We start from the raw sequence: 22,901 nt of genomic DNA, 5'->3' as shown, positions 1-22,901 counted from the left end.
TTAGGTTATTCCGTATGAGATCACCTACACAGACCACATCCTTATTCTTTAAAAAAACCTTAGAAGTATAATCGTCAAAGAAACAAAAACAGTGACAACAGGCTAATAATACCAAAAATATCAAAAGTTTCCTACGAGCCTTTAAGCATATTAACAGTATCTTTCCACACACTATTTCCATGTTTCCTACCATTGCCAGCAGAGAAACTACCGGGATTTTTATAGTGTCCCAGCCATGCTTAAAATCATTTCCAGTCTTGATTCAGACCTTTACCTCATCCCCTGCTCCCACATCTTCACTGATATTTTCCATATCCCTTCCTTAAACTTAAAGTTAGTATACATCCCTCTTAAATCTCTACTTTCTACTTATTTCTTACCTTGCATGAAATGTTATAAAGCTTGCAACAGAAATATTTGTTTATGTGGATAAGAACCACATTTTCCAGATGCCGAACCATTAAGGAGGTGATTCTCTTTACTTAGATTGAGTTTTTCCAGGCTGTATTTGTCTTTTGCTTGAAGCCAGAAAAGAAAACTATATTTTCTACCCTCCATGTTTTCTTTGCCTCTCTGTGCAGTTCTTAACTACTTGCTGGTTTGTTGACTTTCCTCTTTACTCTGACATTTGCCTTGCTGTTTTAGCATTACCCAGAGTTGTTAAATCAACAAATCTGGAAGTGGCCGAACAGCTACTGAGAAACAGCTTTTAAACCATATCCTATCTTTTGGTGCTGCATAAAATAGCAATAACAACAACCAAAGCACGGAAGAATTCCATACAAGCAGTTGAAACTGACATTTAATTATCTACAGTTTGAACATAAAATAATGCTATGTGTGCTATTTAAGATCTAGTGAACTGCTATCTTTATTAATTCCCAGACCTTAACCACTGATATTACTAACCACACCCCACTCAATGAATATATAACTTGTACCTTTTGAGTATATTTTGATGTCTTTTGGCAAAGAACAGTTTACATTTGACAACAGAAGTTCATTTGCTTTCATCTTATGAAAAGCTATATTTACAGCTCAATACTTACTGGTGTTAATGCAGTTATAGTGAGCTCGGTTGAGTGTTTAAACTACAAGTATTTACTTAAAGTTATGAAAGAATTCTATCCTGTCTTTGGGGCAACCAAAACCTTCTTAAGGTTCATTTCTGTTTTCCAAAGCTCAGACTTGCATTTTGTTAGGCTGTACATAAATTCATCAGACAGAGACCCCATTAGGTAACAAAGTGCTAAAGTGATGAAATCTACCACTCTGAATAAGTTGCTTTCCTTTATGAACAACCAGTCAAGATTTTTTTCAGCCTTCGGTGAATCTAAAGCAGCTTTTTGATTATATGTGATGATGACTGCAGATATTTGTCTTTCTTTTTTTAATTGAAAGTTATGATAACTTTTTGTCTTGTTTACCTCCAGGCATCTGTACAAATAGACACATCCTTCATCAGGGGCAATGCAGAAATACTGAATGAATAAATGATTCAATATTAATGGGCTCAACTGATGGATGCCATGTTTAGCATTCTAGTTTGTGGCAGTTAGACATATTGAATGTTATTTATGGTACTGCTTCAGCTGAAATATTTATTAAAGCTGATGACTTTTGGGCTAAAACACAGGTTTATACTAAACTAATTTAGTGCAGTTAAATGTCGGTGGTTAAAGGCGCTTGTTACGTAATGCTGTTATCAGGAGATTTCTTTTGTGTTCAGTCATTGTCTAAGGGGTCCAAACAGCAAAACAGAGGAAGATAAAGTCTGGTAAAACGTTTATAGCTGAATAACTGTTTTGCATATCCTCAGAATATTTTATTTTGTCCTCTGTTCATAGGTCAGTACTAAACTAGTTGTCCTTGTGGGCCACTTTAAGCCTAGCCAATTTTCCTTTCAAAGGTGAGAATTAAATCTTGCTCTTTTCGTCTCTCTGAGGTGACTATTATACCAATCCCCAACTCCCCCTAAATAATCTCTAGACTGATAGTTGAATGATCACACACAAACACATACACAAGTTGACTGCTGTGAGATTAGAACCCCTACCTATCTAGTTACATAATCTAGAAAACACACTACTTTATTCTAGCACCACAACGCAATTCATCTGGATCTCCTACTGACTGCCAGAGGTGCCGAGCATTCTGCTTAGAAATCTCATGTCCTTCATCTTCATTCTGGCATCTGTTGTCAGAGGAAATATTGAAGGAGCCGTGATTTCCAGTAGAGCAGTGGCAAGCTGGATTCAACAGCAGGCATTTGTACTGTATGATGCTTCCTGGTCATAGGAGCTAGTCTCATACAAAGCATTTATAAAAATAAAATGCTTGTATCATAAAAGCTGTATAAACAAGTTTAAGTGTGGAAGAACATGACCCTGGAACTAAACTGAACTGCTCATGTTTACAAGTACACATAGAAATTATGTTCATATATTAGACTTCTTTTAGTTTATAATAAGGTGGACCATGGCTGTATTTTTAAAATGAATAAATGTACATATCTGAAAAAAGGTTTTGCTTATTTGAAAATCTTTGCATCGGCGCATTTATTCATTCATACATTAACTTGTGCTTGCATGTGTTTATGATTTCCAGAAAGACTGCTTTCTGCAACTAGTTCCACTTCTTATAAATCAGAGAAAATACAAGGCAACTGAGTTTGGTGACCATTTACACCTTGCCAGTACCCACCCTTAGACTGTACCTACTTTTTTAAGAAGAGCAGTTAAGCCAAGCATGAATTTGTGAATATCTAGTCAATCATCCAGTTCCTATATGAAGGCAAATAATGCTGTAGTAGTATGTTCCAGAGGTAGGAATGGCACTGCATAAAAAAAATTATCTTACCACACTATTTTATTGCAGCTTGTACACTTTATGGCTTGCTAAAAGCCTGTTTTTTTGCAAACAGCATATCAAGTAATACGCTGTTACAGGCATATATACAAAGCAATGACTATGACCCAGACAACTTGAGAGTAATTAATAATGCAGGTACTTGAGAACTCATTTAAGGCAAAGTGGGGGTAAGTGGTCAACCTATCCTTGGTGATAGGAGGCAGTCTGACTCACTACAATGCCAACACCTACCAAAGAGAGAAAATGCCCTGTATGCTGCACTATGGACAGGAGATATGTGCTTGGCTCTGTAATATGGTATACATTTGACTCTATAAAATGGCTCCCAGTCATTCCACCTGCAGAAATTATCCTCAGCAAACAAAAAATACCCAACAGCAATGCTTAACATTATACATAGAGTAACATCAAGGGGAGCCTCAACTAAAAAGTCCATAAGGCAAGCCAACACACTACTCAGAACACTAGCCATAGGGGATGCTTTTGTGTAGCAGACTGATGACCCACTCAATAGGTTGCACAAAGAGAAAATAACAGTCAATTTCTTATAAGAAGCCAGGATCCACCAAGATACATATGCACTCACGTCAATGCACAACAGGTAGCAGTATGACTCAGGAAGCTCTCAGACTATGTGTTACAGGCTTGTATATGCCTAACACTAAGCAGCATTTTGTTTTCACCAAGAATAATGCCACAATATAAACAAAAGAGGATTCACTTGAATAATTAACTCAGTTTCTGGTGTCATTCTAAGGAGGCACAGTATTTGCTAGCATGGATATAATTAAAAAAATTACACTGCTTTGACAAGTATGGTCTACAACTATCCTCTCTTGGCTTTCAAATATTGGTTAAAACATTGCTTTCCCCCATACAGCCTTTTTAGGCAATACCAAATTGAAATCTTTTCCAACATAGCAAAATCAACCGATGAGAATCTAAAGATGTTACTGCTCAATACAAGGAGTTTAAACAAATAGCTTCACTTCCTCCAAGCTCTCCTCATTCTGGACAGTACAGGCATCTTCAACAACTGCACAGCACTCATTTTCAAAACAAAGGATCTGCTATTAATTAAGAGAACTGACTACTGGTCTTTATTCCAACAAAATATAAGGCTTTAAGAAGGTGAAAGCAGCTGTCCAGACCACAGCACCATGGAACCAACAGGATGGACTGGACCTGAACTACTGTAAAGGAGGCACCAACTACTACATCAAGTTCTACCCCCAAAAGACCCCACATCACAACAGGACCAACAATTAGGCAAGTTTTTCTTCATTTTTGTTTTTTTATGTTCTGCCCCTAGTGTAGAAGATAAAAATTATTCTTGCCACATTCTGGTCACTCTTACGACTAAGGTAGGATCTTTACTCTTTGAGATAATCATGAATGGCAACACTTACACCCAGCCTGAAACTATAGCAAACCTGCTAATTGACAAGTTCAGTTCAAACATCTCCCCCCAACACCTTCTACCACACCCAAAGAAATACCCATAGCCATCTCCGTCATTACAAAGGAACAGGTCCATACTGCGCTCACTAAAGCCAAAAACACAGCCTCCATTGGCCCCAACTACATTCCAGGATGCCTCTTAAATAGCTTTAAGCAAAATCCATCAGCGCCACTAGAAAACCTCTTTAACCACAGCCTCTGGATGGGCTTTTACCCACAGGAATGGAGGACTGTCCTGGGTACTGTCATAAATTCCCCCAGTGACATGGACATTCTTCAAGAAGGTCTCACCCAAACAAATGACTGGTGCCAGAAACATGGCCTCAAGCTGAAGACAAAAAAATGCATCATCATCCCCTTTGGTGAGAGTGATGTCTCCACAAATTATCACATTAATAACAATGTCCTAAGCATGCAGTCAGTCGTGAGGGATTTGGGCACCGAGATTGATAGCAACCTGACTTTTGACTACTATGTTGCTTCCTTTGTATGGAAAACTTTCTACGTGGCCCATCTCATAAGTAAGGGTATCTCATCCAGGGACAAGGAGGTCATAACATCCCTGTATTCCTCCCTTATAAGGCCTAATATTGTACAACGCCCCATTCAGCATGTACTTCACAAAGCACATGCAGGAGCTGGAGAGACCACAGAGGTTCCTTACTAGGAGAATCCAGGACGTCAAAAATCTACTATGTACAGATAGGCTAAAAGCCCTATCCCTTTACTCTGTTTCATACAGACTCCTCAGAGGTGACCTCTGTCTGGCATACAAGGGGATCTCAGAGCTTGCCTGTTGCATATCCACAAGTCACGCTCCACTCGAGTAACATGCACACTCTGCCTCAACCTGGTCTGTGACATCAACAGGACTTGTTGGTGGGACAGATTTGTGCCCCAGAGACTCCCCCTTCTGTGGAATAGACTCCATCTCCACATCAAGCAGAGTACCACTTTACCACTTTTTATGCACAACCTGGATAACTGGATGGGAAATAGAAAATACATCCCTGGGATTCCACCTGTGTCCCTGCTGGACAGCGGCATCGGGTGCTGATTTGTCTATACATGGGCTAATTTCTTGGCTAGGCTTATAAGGGTCACAGGGCCAGCAGCCTAGTGACTTCCTGTGATCCTAGGATCTTATGACTGCAACAGCTGTCCCTGTGCACAAGGGGAGCCCAGCAACTGATCCAGGAAACTATACATCCATAAGCTTTACCAGTATTATCTGCAAGGTCATGGAGAGAGAATATCTTGTACCTAATCAGTAATAACATAGAAATCCTCCGAGCACTGGAACAGACACAATTTGGCTTTGTCCAAGGGGCCTTGCCTGCTTAATCTTGTAGATTTCTTTGAGAAAGTCACCAGTGCCATGGATAAGGGTAAAACAGTACACTCTACTTATCTAGACCTGACCGAAGCTTTCATCACAATCCTCAACTAGGAGATCATAGTTAGGTATAAACCCCTACATCATTAGATGGATAGCCAACTGGCTCACTGACAGGACACATGTTTTCCAGATAGGTGAATCCACTTCCGATAAGAAACCTGTTGCTAGCCATGTCCCACAGGGTTCAATGTTGGGACCCCTCCTGTTTGATATATATTTCTCTAAAGTGATGGCCAATGTTAGGGGCCTCTGGCTCACCAAGTTCATTGATGATTGTAAGCTGGGAGCAATCACTGAATCTCCAAACTTGGTTGATATCCTACAAACAGGCCTAAAAATGACAAACAACTGGTGCCAAAGCCATGGTCTCAGACTAAATGCTAAACAAATGCATAGTCATACTCTTCTGTATATCAGATATCCCTACAAATTATAATATTGATAACACCCCCCCAAAAGTAGACCCTAGTGGTGAGAGACCTAGGAACACCGATTGATAGTAACCTAAACTTTAATCACCAGGTAGCTATGGTAGTGAGGAAATCCCTCTTTGAAGATCAACTTATAAGTAGAGGGATGGCATCAAGATCAAAGCAAGTCATAGTGCCATTGTACTCAGCCCTCATCAGGCCCATAATCGAGACTGTACTCACCCTCATCAGGCCCATAATCGAGACTGTACTCACCCTCATCAGGCCCATAATCGACACTGTACTCACCCTCATCAGGCCCATAATCGAGACTGTACTCACCCTCATCAGGCCCATAATCGAGACTGTACTCACCCTCATCGGGCCCATAATCGTGACTGTACTCATCCTCATCAGGCCCATAATCGAGACTGTACTCACCCTCATCAGGCCCATAATCGAGACTGTACTCAGCCCTCATCAGGCCCATAATCGAGACTGTACTCACCCTCATCAGGCCCATAATCGAGACTGTACTCAGCCCTCATCAGGCCCATAATCGAGACTGTACTCACCCTCATCAGGCCCATAATCGAGACTGTACTCAGCCCTCATCAGGCCAATAATCGAGACTGTACTCAGCCCTCATCAGGCCCCTAATCGAGACTGTACTCACCCTCATCAGGCCCATAATCGAGACTGTACTCAGCCCTCATCAGGCCCATAATCAAGACTGTACTTAGCCCTCATCAGGCCCATAATCGAGACTGTACTCAGCCCTCATCAGGCCCATAATCGAGACTGTACTCAGCCCTCATCAGGCCCATAATTGAGACTGTACTCAGCCCTCATCAGACCCATAATCGAGACTGTAGTCAGCCCTCATCAGGCCCATAATCGACACTGTACTCACCCTCATCAGGCCCATAATCGAGACTGTACTCACCCTCATCAGGCCCATAATCGAGACTGTACTCATCCTCATCAGGCCCATAATCGAGACTGTACTCACCCTCATCAGGCCCATAATCGAGACTGTACTCAGCCCTCATCAGGCCCATAATCGAGACTGTACTCAGCCCTCATCAGGCCCATAATCGAGACTGTACTCAGCCCTCATCAGGCCCATAATCGAGACTGTACTCACCCTCATCAGGCCCATAATCGAGACTGTACTCAGCCCTCATCAGGCCAATAATCGAGACTGTACTCAGCCCTCATCAGGCCCCTAATCGAGACTGTACTCACCCTCATCAGGCCCATAATCGAGACTGTACTCAGCCCTCATCAGGCCCATAATCAAGACTGTACTTAGCCCTCATCAGGCCCATAATCGAGACTGTACTCAGCCCTCATCAGGCCCATAATTAAGAATGTACTCAGCCCTCATCAGGCCCATAATTGAGACTGTACTCAGCCCTCATCAGGCCCATAATCGAGACTGTACTCAGCCCTCATCAGGCCCATAATCGACACTGTACTCACCCTCATCAGGCCCATAATCGACACTGTACTCAGCCCTCATCAAGCCCATAATCGAGACTGTACTCAGCCCTCATCAGGCCCATAATTGAGTACAGTGCTCCCTTCTGCATGTACCTAACCAGGCACTTTCTGCAAATGGAGCAGCCCCAGAGGTTTCTCACTAAAATAAAAAATACAAAGCATAAGACACATGTCTTATGTCGACCCCCTAATGGTCCTATCCCTTTATTCCATCTCATATCATTTATTGAGAGAGGACTTGTGCCTGACATACAAGGCATTCTCTAATCCAGCTGTAATGAAAAAGTGACATATTCACAAGAAAAATAAAATGAGGGTGCATTACATGGACCTAGTCCTTATTTGTGACTCAAACAGAACTTGCTGGAGTGACAGATTCGTATCCCAAAGGTTACCGCATCTATGGAATAAACTTCCCATGTTCGTAAAACAAAGCCTGTCCCTCAGTGACTTAAAAAAGAATTTGGATAAATAGATGGGGATCCATAAATTCACTCCCGGGGTACAGCCCATGTTCCTTATGGACAGAGACAGTCTGTAAAATGACTCAGGGCTCAAATACCCAAAGACTGGCAACTCTGATAATACCCCATCTGGGGAATTAAGATATAATATCGTCATGTATTTGGGTATAACTGGCTAGGCTTGTAAAGGCTCTTGTGCCTTTAGCCCAGTAATCACTGCTAAACCTATGAATCCTTGCTTTATTCTTACACCTAAATGAATATAGCTATGCAGAATTGTTTGTTTGGAAATTCCAGATCAGATAATATTTGTTGGATACTATGGTGGAACAGTCACTGCCTGCATATCAGCTCTGCCAGTAGCACTTCCAAGACACAAAAAATATAATTTTACTTTTACTTATGGCTACTTTTCTCCCACCACATGGGCACTGTTTGGCAGTAGGACAAATACTGGTTTTATCACTTCCATGCTGTCTTGTAAGACTAATCAAATTAGCGGGATCCATGCAGAATTCCTCAGGTCAGTGGCCCCATGCTAGAATGCATACATCTATGGGTCTTATCCTGACCAGAGAAATTATGGAGCCCTTTTAATGGCATATCCTTTACCTCTCATGACTGACTTAACATTATTTTCCCACAACTGTATTTCGTTTTAGTCATCAGAATGCTCAAAGGTACATTAGAGCATTCTGAAGGGCACAAAGCAGTGATAGTTCATGCATTTGCATTAATCACATCCATATTGCAAAGCCAGTGCTTAATGACTTCATTAAGTGGCAGGAGTACATTTACCGATATTTAATTTATTAGAACTTAAAGGAATAAAGAAAAATATAAAGTAACCTTATAGGTTCATAGGTTCATAGGTTTATACTAGGCTATCTGCCCTAAGGCATTTATAAGCCTAGCCCAAATTATTGTGGCTTACGCCACCCCTTATATGAAAAAATACTGTGCCCATTAGTTTGTTGTGCCTCTGTCCAGCAGTGACCCAGAGATGATTCCCGGGGTAAACCTACGATCTCCCATCCACAGGTCTAGATTTCTCTTGAACAGAGTCAGCGAGGTGTTCTGCCTCACATGGACCGGGATTTTATTCCACAGCATAGGAGTCTCTGAGTGATAAATCTATCCCTCCAGCACGCCCTATTTATATCCGTGCTAAGGTTTAAGTCGCTTGCTCTAGTGGTTTTGGTGGATTTGGATTTTTGAGGTGGAGCATGTCCATTAATTCCGGGTTGGACATGGCCTTGTATGTCAGGCACATGTCACCTCTGAGCAGACGGTATGCGACTGAATAGAGCTGGAGTTTCTTCAATCTGGCAGCATATGACAGATTTTGGAGTCCCTTTATCCTTTTGGTGAGGAACTTTTGGGGTCTCTCCAATTGCTGCAGATGTCGGGTGAGATACATCCCGAATGGGGCATTGTACTCGATCATTGGTCTGATAAGTGAAGAGTACAGGGGAACAATGACCTCACTAGATCTGGATGTGAATCCCTTCATGATCAGGTGGGCAATGTAGAAGGTCTTTCTAACCACTTTAGCAATGTGAGTGTCAAAAGAAAGGCCACTGTCAACCTGGGTCCCCAGGTCCCTGATAACCTCTTCTGTGCTTAGTGGATTGCCACCTATATGGTAGCTTGGGGTTACCTTGTTTTTCCCGAAGGGTATGACTATACATTTTTGGCGTTTAACTTCAGGCCATGGCTCTGGCACCAGCTATCTGTTTCCGTGAGTCCCTTCTGAAGGATATCAGTGTCCGATGCACTTTCCACTATGGCGCCCAGTTTGCAGTCATCTGCAAACTTTGTCAGCCAAAGTCCTCCCACGTTGGCCTGTACTTCTGAGAAGTAGATGCCAAACAATAGGGGGCCAAGGACCGAGCCCTGTGGGACACCACTTGTGACCGGCTTGGAGTCTGACACAGCGCCAGCAACTCTAACCCTGTGGGTTCTGTCCTTAAGCCAGTTTGCAACCCATCTTGTGACATATGGGTTTACATTTAAGCTGGTAAGTTTTTCTACAATACCCGAGTGGGGTATTGTGTCAAGCCTTGCAAGGTCAAGGTAGGCTGTATGGACTGCCTTTCCCTCATCAATGGCCTTGGTGACTATTTCAAGAAGTCGACCAAGTTCAAAAGGCATGATCTTCCCTTGACAAAGCCAAACTGGGTCGGGTCCAATGTCTGCAAGTCCCCTATATCTTTGTTTATGAGCTCCATTATGATCCTCTCCATAGCTTTGCAGACTAGACTTGTTAAGCTTATGGGGCGGTAATTACCAGGGTCCGTGAGGCCACCTTTGTGGAGTGGGACCACAGTTGCCGTCACGCCACTCCTTGGGCACGTATCCTGTGGTAAGGCTGAGATTAAACAGCTGCCTTATGTGCGGGTTTAATTCCTCATTTAGCTCGTGTAGCACACAGCCGGGGACACCATCCAGTCCCATTGATGCTGTGTTTTTAGCTTTAGAGAGCAGCTTTCACCTGCGCATTTTAGATGTCCGGGAGGCTACACTCGGCTGGGATAGTTATCTCTCCTTTAGGGGAGAGGGGTGAAGTTTGCACTGAACCTGTCTGCCAGTATGTTGGCAATGTCTGTGGGTTCAGTGATTTTGTATCATTTTGGACTAATTCTGAGCATATCTGTGAGTTTCCACCCAGGTTCCTAACATAGCTGAAAAAGGCCTTATGATTGTCCTTTGAATCCATGGCAATTTTTCTCTCAAAATTGGCCTTAGTTGATTTTATGATTGCTCGTATGTTTTACTAATAATGATCAGGGGTGACTTCCCTTTTATGGATTTTGTTCTATCATGTAATAGCTTTCTCCTCTTATTGTAAAGTTTGTTAATGGCTGGGGTCCACCAGACTGGACGTTTGCCCTTTGTGGAAAGAGTCTTGGTTTTATTTGGGATTGCCTGATCCATGCAGTCCTGGAGGTGTTCATAGAAGGCATTTGTAAGGGCTTCCGCAGCTTGGGTTGTGGTTTCCTCTGACTCAGGGGCCTTGAAGGATACCACACCAGTCTTGAGTAGTGTGAAGTTTGCTTTAGAGAAGTTCTTCACTATGGTCTTTTTGTTTGGGGTGGGGCGGATGTGGATTTCCAGTGAGATTAGTTTATGATCAGATCTCACCAATGAGGGATATACTTCGGTGTGGAGCATTTTGTCCCCATGTTTGTGACAATGAGATCTAGTATATTTTCTCCTCTCGTGGGAACAGTGACTAGCTGTTCCATGGCATTTGAATTTATGAACTCCAGGAACCGTTGGGCTAGAAAGTTAGGGCTTGAGTAATGTTCCCAGTCTATATTCGGGTAGTTGAAGTCACCCAATATGATGGTGTTTGGAGATACATTTATACCCTCCAGTGTCTTCAGGAAGGCTGTGTGGGGTTCCTGAGTTTGAGAGGGTGGCCTGTAGCATGCTACAATTTGTAGAGCAGTTTTGCCTATTGTTAGTTGCACCTGGATGGTTTCCAAGCTTCATGCGTTGCCACCAACCTAGAGGTGTGAGTATCCTTTATGAATATGGTGACACCTCCTTTTGTGGAGTGGTCCGGGTTTTGGGGCCGGAACGCATGATATGAGGTAAAACCTAATAGTGCCGGGTGCTCTCAGGAGCCTTGAACCAGGTTTCAGTTACAGCACAGACATCGATGTTCTCCATACTGAGAAGGGCCTCGAGTGCGTGCATTTTGAGATTTAGACTTCTGGCATTGAGCAGCATTACCCTCAATTTCTTCCCATTTTTGTTTTCTAGGGTGGTAGGTTTAGAATTTGAGCCTTGCCTAAAAAGGCACTATGGGGGTGGCAAGAGCCTTAGCCAATATCCGGAATCCCAGGGGTGACAGGTGCAAGCCGTCCCTTGCGAAGCAGCGTGGCTTGTCAAGCATGTCATCCCAGGCAGACAGACACTGGATCCCCTTTGAATGACACCAGACATTAAGCCAATTGTTAAAGCTGATCATCTTGTCTCTATATTGTGGCATCATTCTTGGTGAAGGAAGGATACTGCTCAGGGTTAGGGTCATACCTGCCTGGGCTACATAATCAGAGAGCTCCTCTATGTCTCTTTTCATGCAGTCCAGGGAGGTGCGTCTCAGGTCGTTCACACCAGCATGGACAATGACTGTGTCATATTTGTACTTGCTGTGGAGTGACCCGAGTGCTTGTGTTATGTGGCGGATTCTAGCGCCCGATAGGCAGCTTACTGTGACCCTCTCCTTGTTCAGCCTGGTGAGTGGGACGTCAGTGTGTCTGACTATGGAGTCACCTATGACAAGTATGTTTGGTGTTGTATTTGGCCTTAAGGGCTGTGACTGCTTTGCACACTGCTTTTGTGGTTTATGTGTTGCTTGTGGGGTGTCTTGAGGTAGCAGTTGTTTGGGTGTCTGCTTTGGAGGCCTCTGCTGTTTAGGTAAATTTTTACTCAGCGCCTCCAAGTATGTCTTTGTGTGTTTATGTGTTTGATTCAGTGGAGTGGTAGCATTATGTGAGGCTGGTTTTGTGGTGTGTGTAGTTGCCTTCTCCTCCTGTCTGGTCTTGCCAGTCCTGAGTTGAGAGAGCTCAGCCTCCAGTTTGGCTAAATAGCTGCATCTCTCCTAAGTATTTGTGTTATGTGGGAGGAGGAGAGGGTTGTCTGTGTACATGAGGCAGTTATAACATTGCCTCAAGATTCCCAGATTCACCAGCTGGACCGAGAGGAGATTGACAACTGACCTTTGGACATGCTAGAATAATATTGGGAAATCCTTAATTGAAAACAAGGGCCAGTGGGGAGTGAGGGTGTAGTGCTTTTAATTTTTAGTGCTGACTTATATAATTGCTTTAGTGAGCAAGTGCCAGGTAACTTGAGTGCAATGTGATACAAGTAACTAAATGCAAAAACGACAAACAGTAACTTTCTTTCAAGTGAAACAAGGAAATAAGTACAGTAAGCAATGCAGATATCACTAGTGATCCACAGAAGCGCTGAGAAGTTGCGTATTAGGTGAATTAGCTTCCAGGGAAATAACAAGCAAACAAACAACAAGTATATAAACAAAGCTAGATTCAGTAGGCCTTGTCTAGTTGGAAGCTTTCTTAAGCTGGGGTGGAAGCCCCAACGTCTAAAGGCTTTATAGATCCTAAAATTAGCTACCTAGTGGCTGTGCTGTGTGTTTTATAAACTCATGCTGCTGTTCTTCAGTTGTTGTTTCTTTCGGCTTTTCCCGGTTAGGGGTCACCACAGCAGAACTCCGGTCTGCTAATGATTGGTAGTTGATTTTTACATGCGGAGTTACCAGCCCTGATGCACATCTTTTAACGAAAGTACGCCCATTCACTCATGTCTCCACGCAGAAGACGCTCTAGCTGAGAATCGAACCGGACAGTGTCTTACTGTGAGGCAGCACCACCACCACGGGTATGCAGATGCTGCTGTTCTTCAGTAACAGTAGTTAATAGGCTGCCAAGCAGAATGTCTTAGCATAGAAACCCTATCTATTTTTAAATTCCAAGTGTGTGTGTGTATTTGTGTGTGTGTTTGTCTCTCTCTTCAGATCCTGTCACAACTGTTTTCTTAGTTTTATAGCTTTAATAATCCATAAAATGGTTTTGTCACTGGCTTTTTCATGCAAGTATTACTTTTCAGACTTTGCCATGCTCTCTGGGTCCTTACATGTATATTCAATCATTTACTGGCATCGGCAACTGGGTATATGAGAGCAGTACAGCTGACACACAACCCATGCTATGACATAGAATGAGAAAGAGAGAAAGAGTGAGGCAGATGTACACAGACAGAGACATAAAAGTTCATGGAAATTGCAAACATTGATAGATGGGCATGTGCAGTCTTAATAGAATGCATATAAGCATAAAGTTGAGTAAATGGGTTTAGAGTCCAAGGTGAAAAGCCATGGCACAGCTGATTTGAATGTATAGAGTCCAAAGCAGATATTCATAAAGACAATTGAGGGAATAGGTATAGACCCACATACAGGCAGCTATAGAAGTTGCTGCATGAAAGGTTACAGATCCACATATAAGCAACCATGTAACCAGTTGCATGAAAGGGTACAAACCCACAGATAGGCAACCATGGAAGCAGTTGCATGAAAGGATACAGACCCATAGATAGGCAGCCATGGAAGCAGTTGCATGAAAGGGTACAGAGCCTTATGTGAACAGCCACAGACACAGGTGAGTGAACATGTACCATGGCCTAGATGGACAGCTATGGATATAGGTGAGGGCAAGGGTATAGACTCCCCAGTAGATAGTTATGGGTACAGGTAAGTGAAATGTTACAGACTTTAAGGTGGATAACACCTGGACAGGGTAAGGAAAAGGGTGCAGAGTCCTAGGAGTACAGTCATGGGGATATATTGGATTATTGTGAAGTCTTGGACAGACACCACTGTGCACTTTTGACTTGAAGGGATGAAATCCTGGGAAATTAGTGATTGACACTATACTTTTATAATGACTGTTCACTTTTCATCTCCAGGATGTCAGACTACCATGGTGTTGACTGCATATGTGTGTATGGGATAATGTGTGTCAGGGAAGCTCTTGCATCAAGCCTTCCTTCTCAGTGCTCTTAGTTTTGTCAGCAGCTGTTCTCAATCATCCGGCGTCATGGAGAAACAACATCCGTCCTGCTAAACAATGTGGAAATTTCCTAGAACACTGCATTATCTTTCTGTTGTCATTGCAAACCTGTGATCACATCCTTCAGAGTAATGCCAGTCCATTCTGAAGTACGTTTTTTTACATGCGAAGTGGGATTATAGATTTTTTTACGATCAGCTAATACATAGTTCAAATTCATAATACATAGTTCAAATTCATACAAGTAGTGGTTTAAATGAGGTTTGGTACTAGAAATGCTCTGAAGTAACAGGTGAAAGATTTGATATGGAAATCTAGAACACCCGTTCACAAAATGGAAGAGTCTAGCCATCTCCAGGAAAAGAAAGTAGTTTGATTCAGGAAGTCCTGTTAGAAATAGATTGCAAAAACAAAAGTTGGTATTTCCACAATGTTATATCTGAAAAAATCCACAGTGACTTTGGCAAGCACAAATCACTAATTATTCATAAAAAAAGGATAAGCGCTTTCATTTCATACAAACAAGGAGTGTGTCTTAGCATGCTTTTGTAATGATTGACAGTTTTAAGGGGTGTATATAAAGTTGAAGTTTTGGTGCTGAGACTTTTATCTGATGAAGTTTCTTTCTGAATGAAACGAAAGTGCTTATTTTTTTTTTTTATGACTAAATAGTGATTTGTACTTGCCAAAGTCACTGTGGATTTGTTCACATATAACATTGTGGAAATATCAAGTTTTGTTTTTGCAGCCTGTTTTTAACAGGAGTGACTGTATTAAACTTCTTTCTTTTCCTGGAGGCAGCTGGACTCTTCTATTTTGTGAACGAGTGTTCTTGGTTTCTGTATTTTGTTTGCTCTATTTTTTCATTTTGTTGAAGGTTTGATATTGCATGCAAACGAATGATAAAACACACTTAAGTTTCTTATTTGCTTGTCAGATCATATCCTTAAATAAAGCATGTAGATTTGAAATGCACAATATTTTTATAAACTTTACAAATTATGTCAGATGATTCTGTTTTATTTTTCATGGTGTCAGTGCTGACGCTCCTATCTTTCTTTTGGTGACTTGCATTCGGTACCTAAGACAGGTGAAGCATTACAATAACCTCCATGTGGTGAGCAGGTTCAGACAGTGGTTAAAGATGAAGCTGATAAGGAAAGATATGATCAGTGAGCCATAGAACGGGGTGATTAATATCAGTTGATCACTCTTCCATAGGCAATGTCATTGATGTCAACTGAACACTGTCTATGCGCATGGCCACTAACAACATCTGATCACTGTAACATGAGCAGCAGTACTACGGGAAGGGTCACTTACATCATCAGAAGACTGTGCCACTGGAATGGTCACTTACATCATTAGATGACTGTACCATGGGAAGGGTCACTTTTATCATCAAATGACTATACCATAGGAAAGGTCGCTTACATCATCAGTTGACTGTATCACAGGAAGCATAGCTTACTTTATCAAATGACTGCATCACAGGAAGGTTCATTTACATCATCAGATGACTGTAGTATGGGAAGGGTAATTTATATCATCAGATGACTATACTACAGGAGGGTTAACTTACATCATCATATGACTGTACCACGGGAAGGACCACTAGAGTCATTTGATGACTGTATTAGGTCATTTACAGTCATCATATGATTGTATTATGTCATTTAAGCCACCTTACCCCTGTTGTTATAATTAGGGTAATTTTTATCACCTGATAGCTGTTCCATAGGTGGAGGTGCTGGCATTGTCTGATCACTTGAACACTGCAGCATAGATAAGGTGAAACATATTACTTCATCACTATGCCATAAGCAGGGCCATTGATATCACTTACACAGTGTTATTACTACATCATAGGTATGGTCACATGATCAATCTACCAGATGTAAAGTCCTGATTAAAGTAACAGAGTAATGATGGCTTATGTCTTCTACTCACTGTACCATAGGTAGGGCCACTTGCTTCATGTGAAAAGTTTGTTCATATGCTTGGTCACTTGCATTTCTAGATCATTGTAACACAGTCAAGCTTATTGGAGTCACATGATCAGTATGCCATAGGCAGGGTCACTAATATTACCCAATCACTGTATACTATAGGCAGGATTACTGACATCATCTGATCATTGCATCATAGTCAGTTAACTGACATCACCTAATAACTATTTCAGTGGTGGGGTCAATTACATCTCCTGATCACTGTACCAGAGGCAAGGTAATTTTCAGAGCACCCCCAGTCAATTTACCATAAGCAGGGTAACTCACATGATCTGATAACTATTCAAAAGGTAGGGTCACTGATATGTCCAGACCACTATACCAGAGGCAGCATCACATCCATGCACACCCTGATGACTTTACCATAGGGATAACTGACATCACCTTATCATTATACCACAAACGGTATAAATTATGTTAGTGATCACTGGCGGTCCATGGAGTGGGCTATTTACATCACCTCATCAGTGATAAACAGGAAGCAGCACTATCACCTGATTCATGGACCATATGCAGATGCACTGATATTATCTGATCAGTATTCAATAGGCTGGTTTACTGATATCACCTGACCACTATTCCATAGACGGATATCACCTTGGCACTGTTTCGTAGTGAGGGTCCCTGACATCATTTGAATAATTAACCATAGACAATGTCACTTGATCATTATATCACAGACAGTTTCACTTATATAATTAATCACTGTTCCATAGGGTAGGCTATTTTGCCTGATAATTGTTCCAGAGGAAACATCATCTGATCTCTGTTCCAAACACAGTGTCACTGATATCCCCTGATCACAATACCATAGGAAGGGTAATTTCCATCCTGTCATCAGTGTATCATAGAGAAGGTCACAGAAATCCTCTGATAGTCGACCTACAGTTTCACTTATATAACTGGTAACTGTTCCACATAGTGAGCTATTTACATCATCAGTGTTGTCAGTGATGTCAGTGTTCCAGAAGCATCATCATTGTCATCACCTGATCATTGTTCCTCAGGCAAGGTCACCACAGTCATCTTATCAGTGTATCATAGGTAGGTTCACTTACTGCACGTTATCACCATGTACAATAGGCAGGGTCACTTACATAATCTGATCACTGTACGATATGCAGAGTTACTGACATCATCCATATAGCATAGTCACATAACCTCCTCCCTCCTGTTCAGCATCACTTCTGCTTTGATCCTCTGTTCTCTGCTGATGCTTTCCTCTCATATTTACTACTAAAATTCATTCAGATTTAATGTTTTACTCTGCTAGTATTATTTACAAATTATACCAATTGTCTATGGGATTATCTATCTTTTGTGATTACACTTGTTTGTGAATTTTTTCTATTTAGTTATTGATTGATTGATTGATTGATTGATTGATTGATTGATTGATTGATTGTGAATTTCTTCACCTGGGCTGTGCCTGCAAATGGTTTATACTGATCAGTGTAGTACCCCAGTAAACAAACTAAACTAAACTAAATAAATAACATAAATAAATAAATAAACAGTCAGATTGCAACATATGATTACTGTCCTGTAAGCAGGGCCATCAACTAATTGCAATACAGCCAGAAAACAAAATCATAGAGCCAGCATAAAGTTACCTGAAAAACTTTAATTAATAATAAAACATAAAAAAACAACAAAAAATCAGACCGGTTTTGGCCTGATATTGTCACAGCCTTCCTCAGTGTTGAACAAAACAATCAATTGTTGTCATTTAAATAATCTCATCTCAAAGCTAATTGGTTATCCCTAAAACTGTTCATTGAGACCAGGTGGGAATAATCCCCCTAGTTTTACAATCCACTTCTTTTCTTTGGCATTCAAAATTGAATGAAAGCCAGTTTTATTGGAACAATTACCTTTAATAATATCAATGATCATAAATGAAAATCTAGCAGTTTGATGTACCAAGTGGTGTTTATATAGTGCATTGTTGGCCTTTTTGTTTTTAATATTGCTCATGTGTTCTGATATTCTTAATCTAGTAGGACGAGAAGTTTGTCCAATATAAAATGAGCCACAATTGCATGTGGCCAAATATACAAGCCAATCATTGCTACAGTTAGCAAAAATATTTAAATCATAAACCACTGCACAATTTCTGCTAGAGAACTGTTTGGATTTATGGACGTACACACAATTAGTACAATGTCCACAAGGGAAACAGCCCATCAGTGGTTCCCCAGTCAGTGTGGTTTGAGAAAAATGAGACTGATTGTTCGAATAACTATGTTTGTAATGGCTGAAACAGGAGCTTAGATTTTTACCTTTTCGAAACGAAAAAAGACACTTGTCTGGTATGATACTGGCCACATTGTTGTCACATTGTAAAATATTCCAATGTTTATGTACACTTTGAATAAGAGTATCTGAATTTCTGGCATAAGTGGTAACGAACCTAATGGGTTGTGGTGCAGTACTGGTGTGAACTTTATAAGTCAGTAGTTCCTCTCTATCAAGTGTATTGGCATGCCTACTGGCACTCACCACATGTCCCATACTGTAACCCCTTGATCTAAATCTGTTAGTAAGATCCATTCTCTCTTGCTGAAATGAAGTGTCAAGAGAGCAAATACACTTAAGTCTAATAAATTGTGACTTAGGAATGTTGCGTGCAATGTGTGGTGGATGAAAACTGAACGCATTAAGGACGGTATTGTATTGGGGGTACTTTCTGAATACTTCTGTGCTTAATGTATGATCTGATAATCTGTTTATTAATACATCCAAAAAAGTAATGGTATTCAAATCATGATGTACCGCGAACTGTAAACCCCGTGGGTTGTTGTTCAAATAAGATATAAAATCCATTAATTGTTGTATATCCCCCTTCCATACCATCCAACAGTCATCCAAGTAACGTCTCTAGATATCAATGTATTCCAAATGGATGTTGTTTTGGCAATCATAAATGACATATTTTTCAACATAGGCCATAAATAAATCCTGATCATTGCATCATAGTCAGTTAACTGACATCACCTAATAACTATTTCAGAGGTGGGATCAATTACATCTCCTGATCACTGTACCAGAGGCAAGGTCATTTCCAGAGCACCCCCAATCACTTTACCATAAGCAGGGTAACTCACATGATCTGATAACTATTCAAAAGGTAGGGTCACTGATATGTCCAGACCACTATACCAGAGGCAGCATCACTTCCATGTACACCCTGATGACTTTACCATAGGGATAACTGACATCACCTTATCATTATACCACAAACGGTATAAATTATGTTAGTGATCACTGGCGGTCCATGGAGTGGGCTATTTACATCACCTCATCAGTGATGAACAGGCAGCAGCACTATCACCTGATTCATGGACCATATGCAGATGCACTGATATTATCTGATCAGGATTCAATAGGCTGGTTTACTGATATCACCTGACCACTATTCCATAGGTGGATATCACCTTGGCACTGTTTCGTAGTGAGGGTCCCTGACACCATTTGAATAATTAACCATAGACAATGTCACTTGATCATTATATCACAGACAGTTTCACTTATATAATTAATCACTGTTCCATAGGGTAGGCTATTTTGCCTGATAATTGTTCCAGAGGCAACATCATCTGATCTCTGTTCCAAACACAGTGTCACTGATATCCCCTGATCACAATAGCATAGGAAGGGTAATTTCCATCCTATCATCAGTGTATCATAGAGAAGGTCACAGAAATCCTCTGATAGTCGACCTACAGTTTCACTTATATAACTGGTAACTGTTCCACATAGTGAGCTATTTACATCATCAGTGTTGTCAGTGATGTCAGTGTTCCAGAAGCATCATCATTGTCATCACCTGATCATTGTTCCTCAGGCAAGGTCACCACAGTCATCTTATCAGTGTATCATAGGTAGGTTCACTTACTGCACGTTATCACCATGTACAATAGGCAGGGTCACTTACATAATCTGATCACTGTACGATATGCAGAGTTACTGACATCATCCATATAGCATAGTCACATAACCTCCTCCATCCTGTTCTGCATCACTTCTGCTTTGATCCTCTGTTCTCTGCTGATGCTTTCCTCTCATATTTACTACTAAAATTCATTCAGATTTAATGTTTTACTCTGCTAGTATTATTTACAAATTATATCAATTGTCTATGGGATTATCTATCTTCTGTGATTACACTTGTTTGTGAATTTTTTCTATTTAGTTATTGATTGAGTGATTGATTGATTGATTGATTGATTGATTGATTGTGAATTTCTTCACATGGGCTGTGCCTGCAAATGGTTTATACTGATCAGTGTAGTACCCCAGTAAACAAACTAAACTAAATAAATAACATAAATAAATAAATAAATAGTCAGTTTGCAACATATGATTACTGTCCTGTAAGCAGTGCCATCAACTAATTGTAATACAGCCAGAAAACAAAATCATAGAGACAGCATACAGTTACCTGAAAAACTTTAATTAATAATAAAACATAAAAGAACAACAAAAAATTAGACCGGTTTCCGCCGGATATTGTCACAGCCTTCCTCAGTGTTGAACAAAACAATCAGTTGTTGTCATTTAAATAATCCCATCTCAAAGCTAATTGGTTATCCCTAAAACTGTTCATTGAGAACAGGTGGGAATAATCCCCCTAGTTTTACAATCCACTTCTTTTCTTTGGCATTCAAAATTGAATGCCAGCCAGTTTTATTGGAACGATTACCTTTAATAATATCAATGATCATAAATGAAAATCTAGCAGTTTGATGTACCAAGTGGTGTTTATAAAGTGCGTTGTTGGCCTTTTTGTTTTTAATATTGCTGATGTGTTCTGATATTCTTAATCTAATAGTTCGAGAAGTTTGTCCAATATAAAATGAGTCACAATTGCATGTGGCCAAATATACAAGCCAATCACTGCTACAGTTAGCAAAAAAATTGAAATCATAAACCACTGCACAATTTCTGCTAGAGAACTGTTTGGATTTATGGACGTACACACAATTAGTACAATGTCCACAAGGGAAACAGCCCATCAGTGGTTCCCCAGTCAGTGTGGTTTGAGAAAAATGAGTCTGATTGTTCGAATAACTATGTTTGTAATGGCTGAAACAGGAGCTTAGATTTTTATCTTTTCGAAATGAAAAAAGACACTTGTCTGGTATGATTCTGGCCACATTGTTGTCACATTGTAAAATATTCCAATGTTTATGTACACTTTGAATAAGAGTATCTGAATTTCTGGCATAAGTGGTAACGAACCTAGTGGGTTGTGGTGCAGTACTGGTGTGATCTTTATAAGTCAGTAGTTCCTCTCTATCAAGTGTATTGGCATGCCTACTGGCACTCACCACGTCCCATACTATAACCCCTTGATCTAAATCTGTTAGTAAGATCCATCCTCTCTTGCTGAAATGAAGTGTCAAGAGAGCAAATACACTTAAGTCTAATAAATTGTGACTTAGGAATGTTGCGTGCAATGTGTGGTGGATGAAAACTGGACGCATGAAGGACGGTATTGTATTGGGGGTACTTTCTGAATACTTCTGTGCTTAATGTACATAATGTATGATCTGTTAATCTGTTTATTAATACATCCAGAAAAGTAATGGTATTCAGATCATGATGTACCGTGAACTGTAAACCCCATGGGTTGTTGTTCAAATAAGATATAAAATCCATTAATTGTTGTATATCCCCCTTCCATACCATCCAACAGTCATCCAAGTAACGTCTCTAGATATCAATGTATTCCAAATGGATGTTGTTTTGGCAATCATAAATGACATATTTTTCAACATAGGCCATAAATAAATCCGCATAAATCGGGGCAAATGAAGCTCCCATCGCTGTGCCTTTTGTTTGCCAATAACAGATATCTTGATAAAAGAAGACGTTACTTTGGAGAACATATTCTGCTAAGCCCACCAAAAAACCATTGAATTCAGGTCAATATAAATCAGCCACATCAAGCCAATACACCAATGCCTCCAGACCTCCTTCATGTGGAATGTTGGTATATAGGGCACTTACATCCAGGGTACACATGAGCCAACCAGGTTCAAGTTGAGTGTCAGAAATAATTTGTAAAAAAATTGGTAGTATCTTGCAGCCGTGATTGTACCAAACTCAGCAATGGCTTCAGATGTTTAGTAAGATATAGAGACAATGGTTCAGTGATGTACCCTTTGCCT

General features: G+C 40.8%; 1 protein-coding gene across 1 annotated transcript in view; it reads left to right on the top strand.

Moving 5' to 3' along the window:
• The window catches only part of LOC122810763 (cAMP-specific 3',5'-cyclic phosphodiesterase 4B-like), a 699,070-nt gene extending 676,720 nt beyond the window's left edge, over positions 1-22,350 (top strand). Inside the window, exons 3-4 of the mRNA XM_044082324.1 lie at positions 4,184-4,235; positions 22,309-22,350. Coding sequence (XP_043938259.1) covers positions 4,184-4,235; positions 22,309-22,350 — 94 coding nt within the window. The remainder of the gene's footprint in view (positions 1-4,183; positions 4,236-22,308) is intronic.
• The last annotated feature ends 551 nt before the right edge of the window (positions 22,351-22,901 follow it).

The sequence above is a fragment of the Protopterus annectens genome, chromosome 9.part0, assembly GCF_019279795.1.
Source record: "Protopterus annectens isolate FY-2018-M chromosome 9.part0, PAN1.0, whole genome shotgun sequence".
In the NCBI taxonomy this organism is placed as follows: domain Eukaryota; kingdom Metazoa; phylum Chordata; order Ceratodontiformes; family Protopteridae; genus Protopterus; species Protopterus annectens.
Note: the sequence above shows the minus strand (reverse complement) of the source record. Positions and strands in the feature narration are given on the sequence as shown.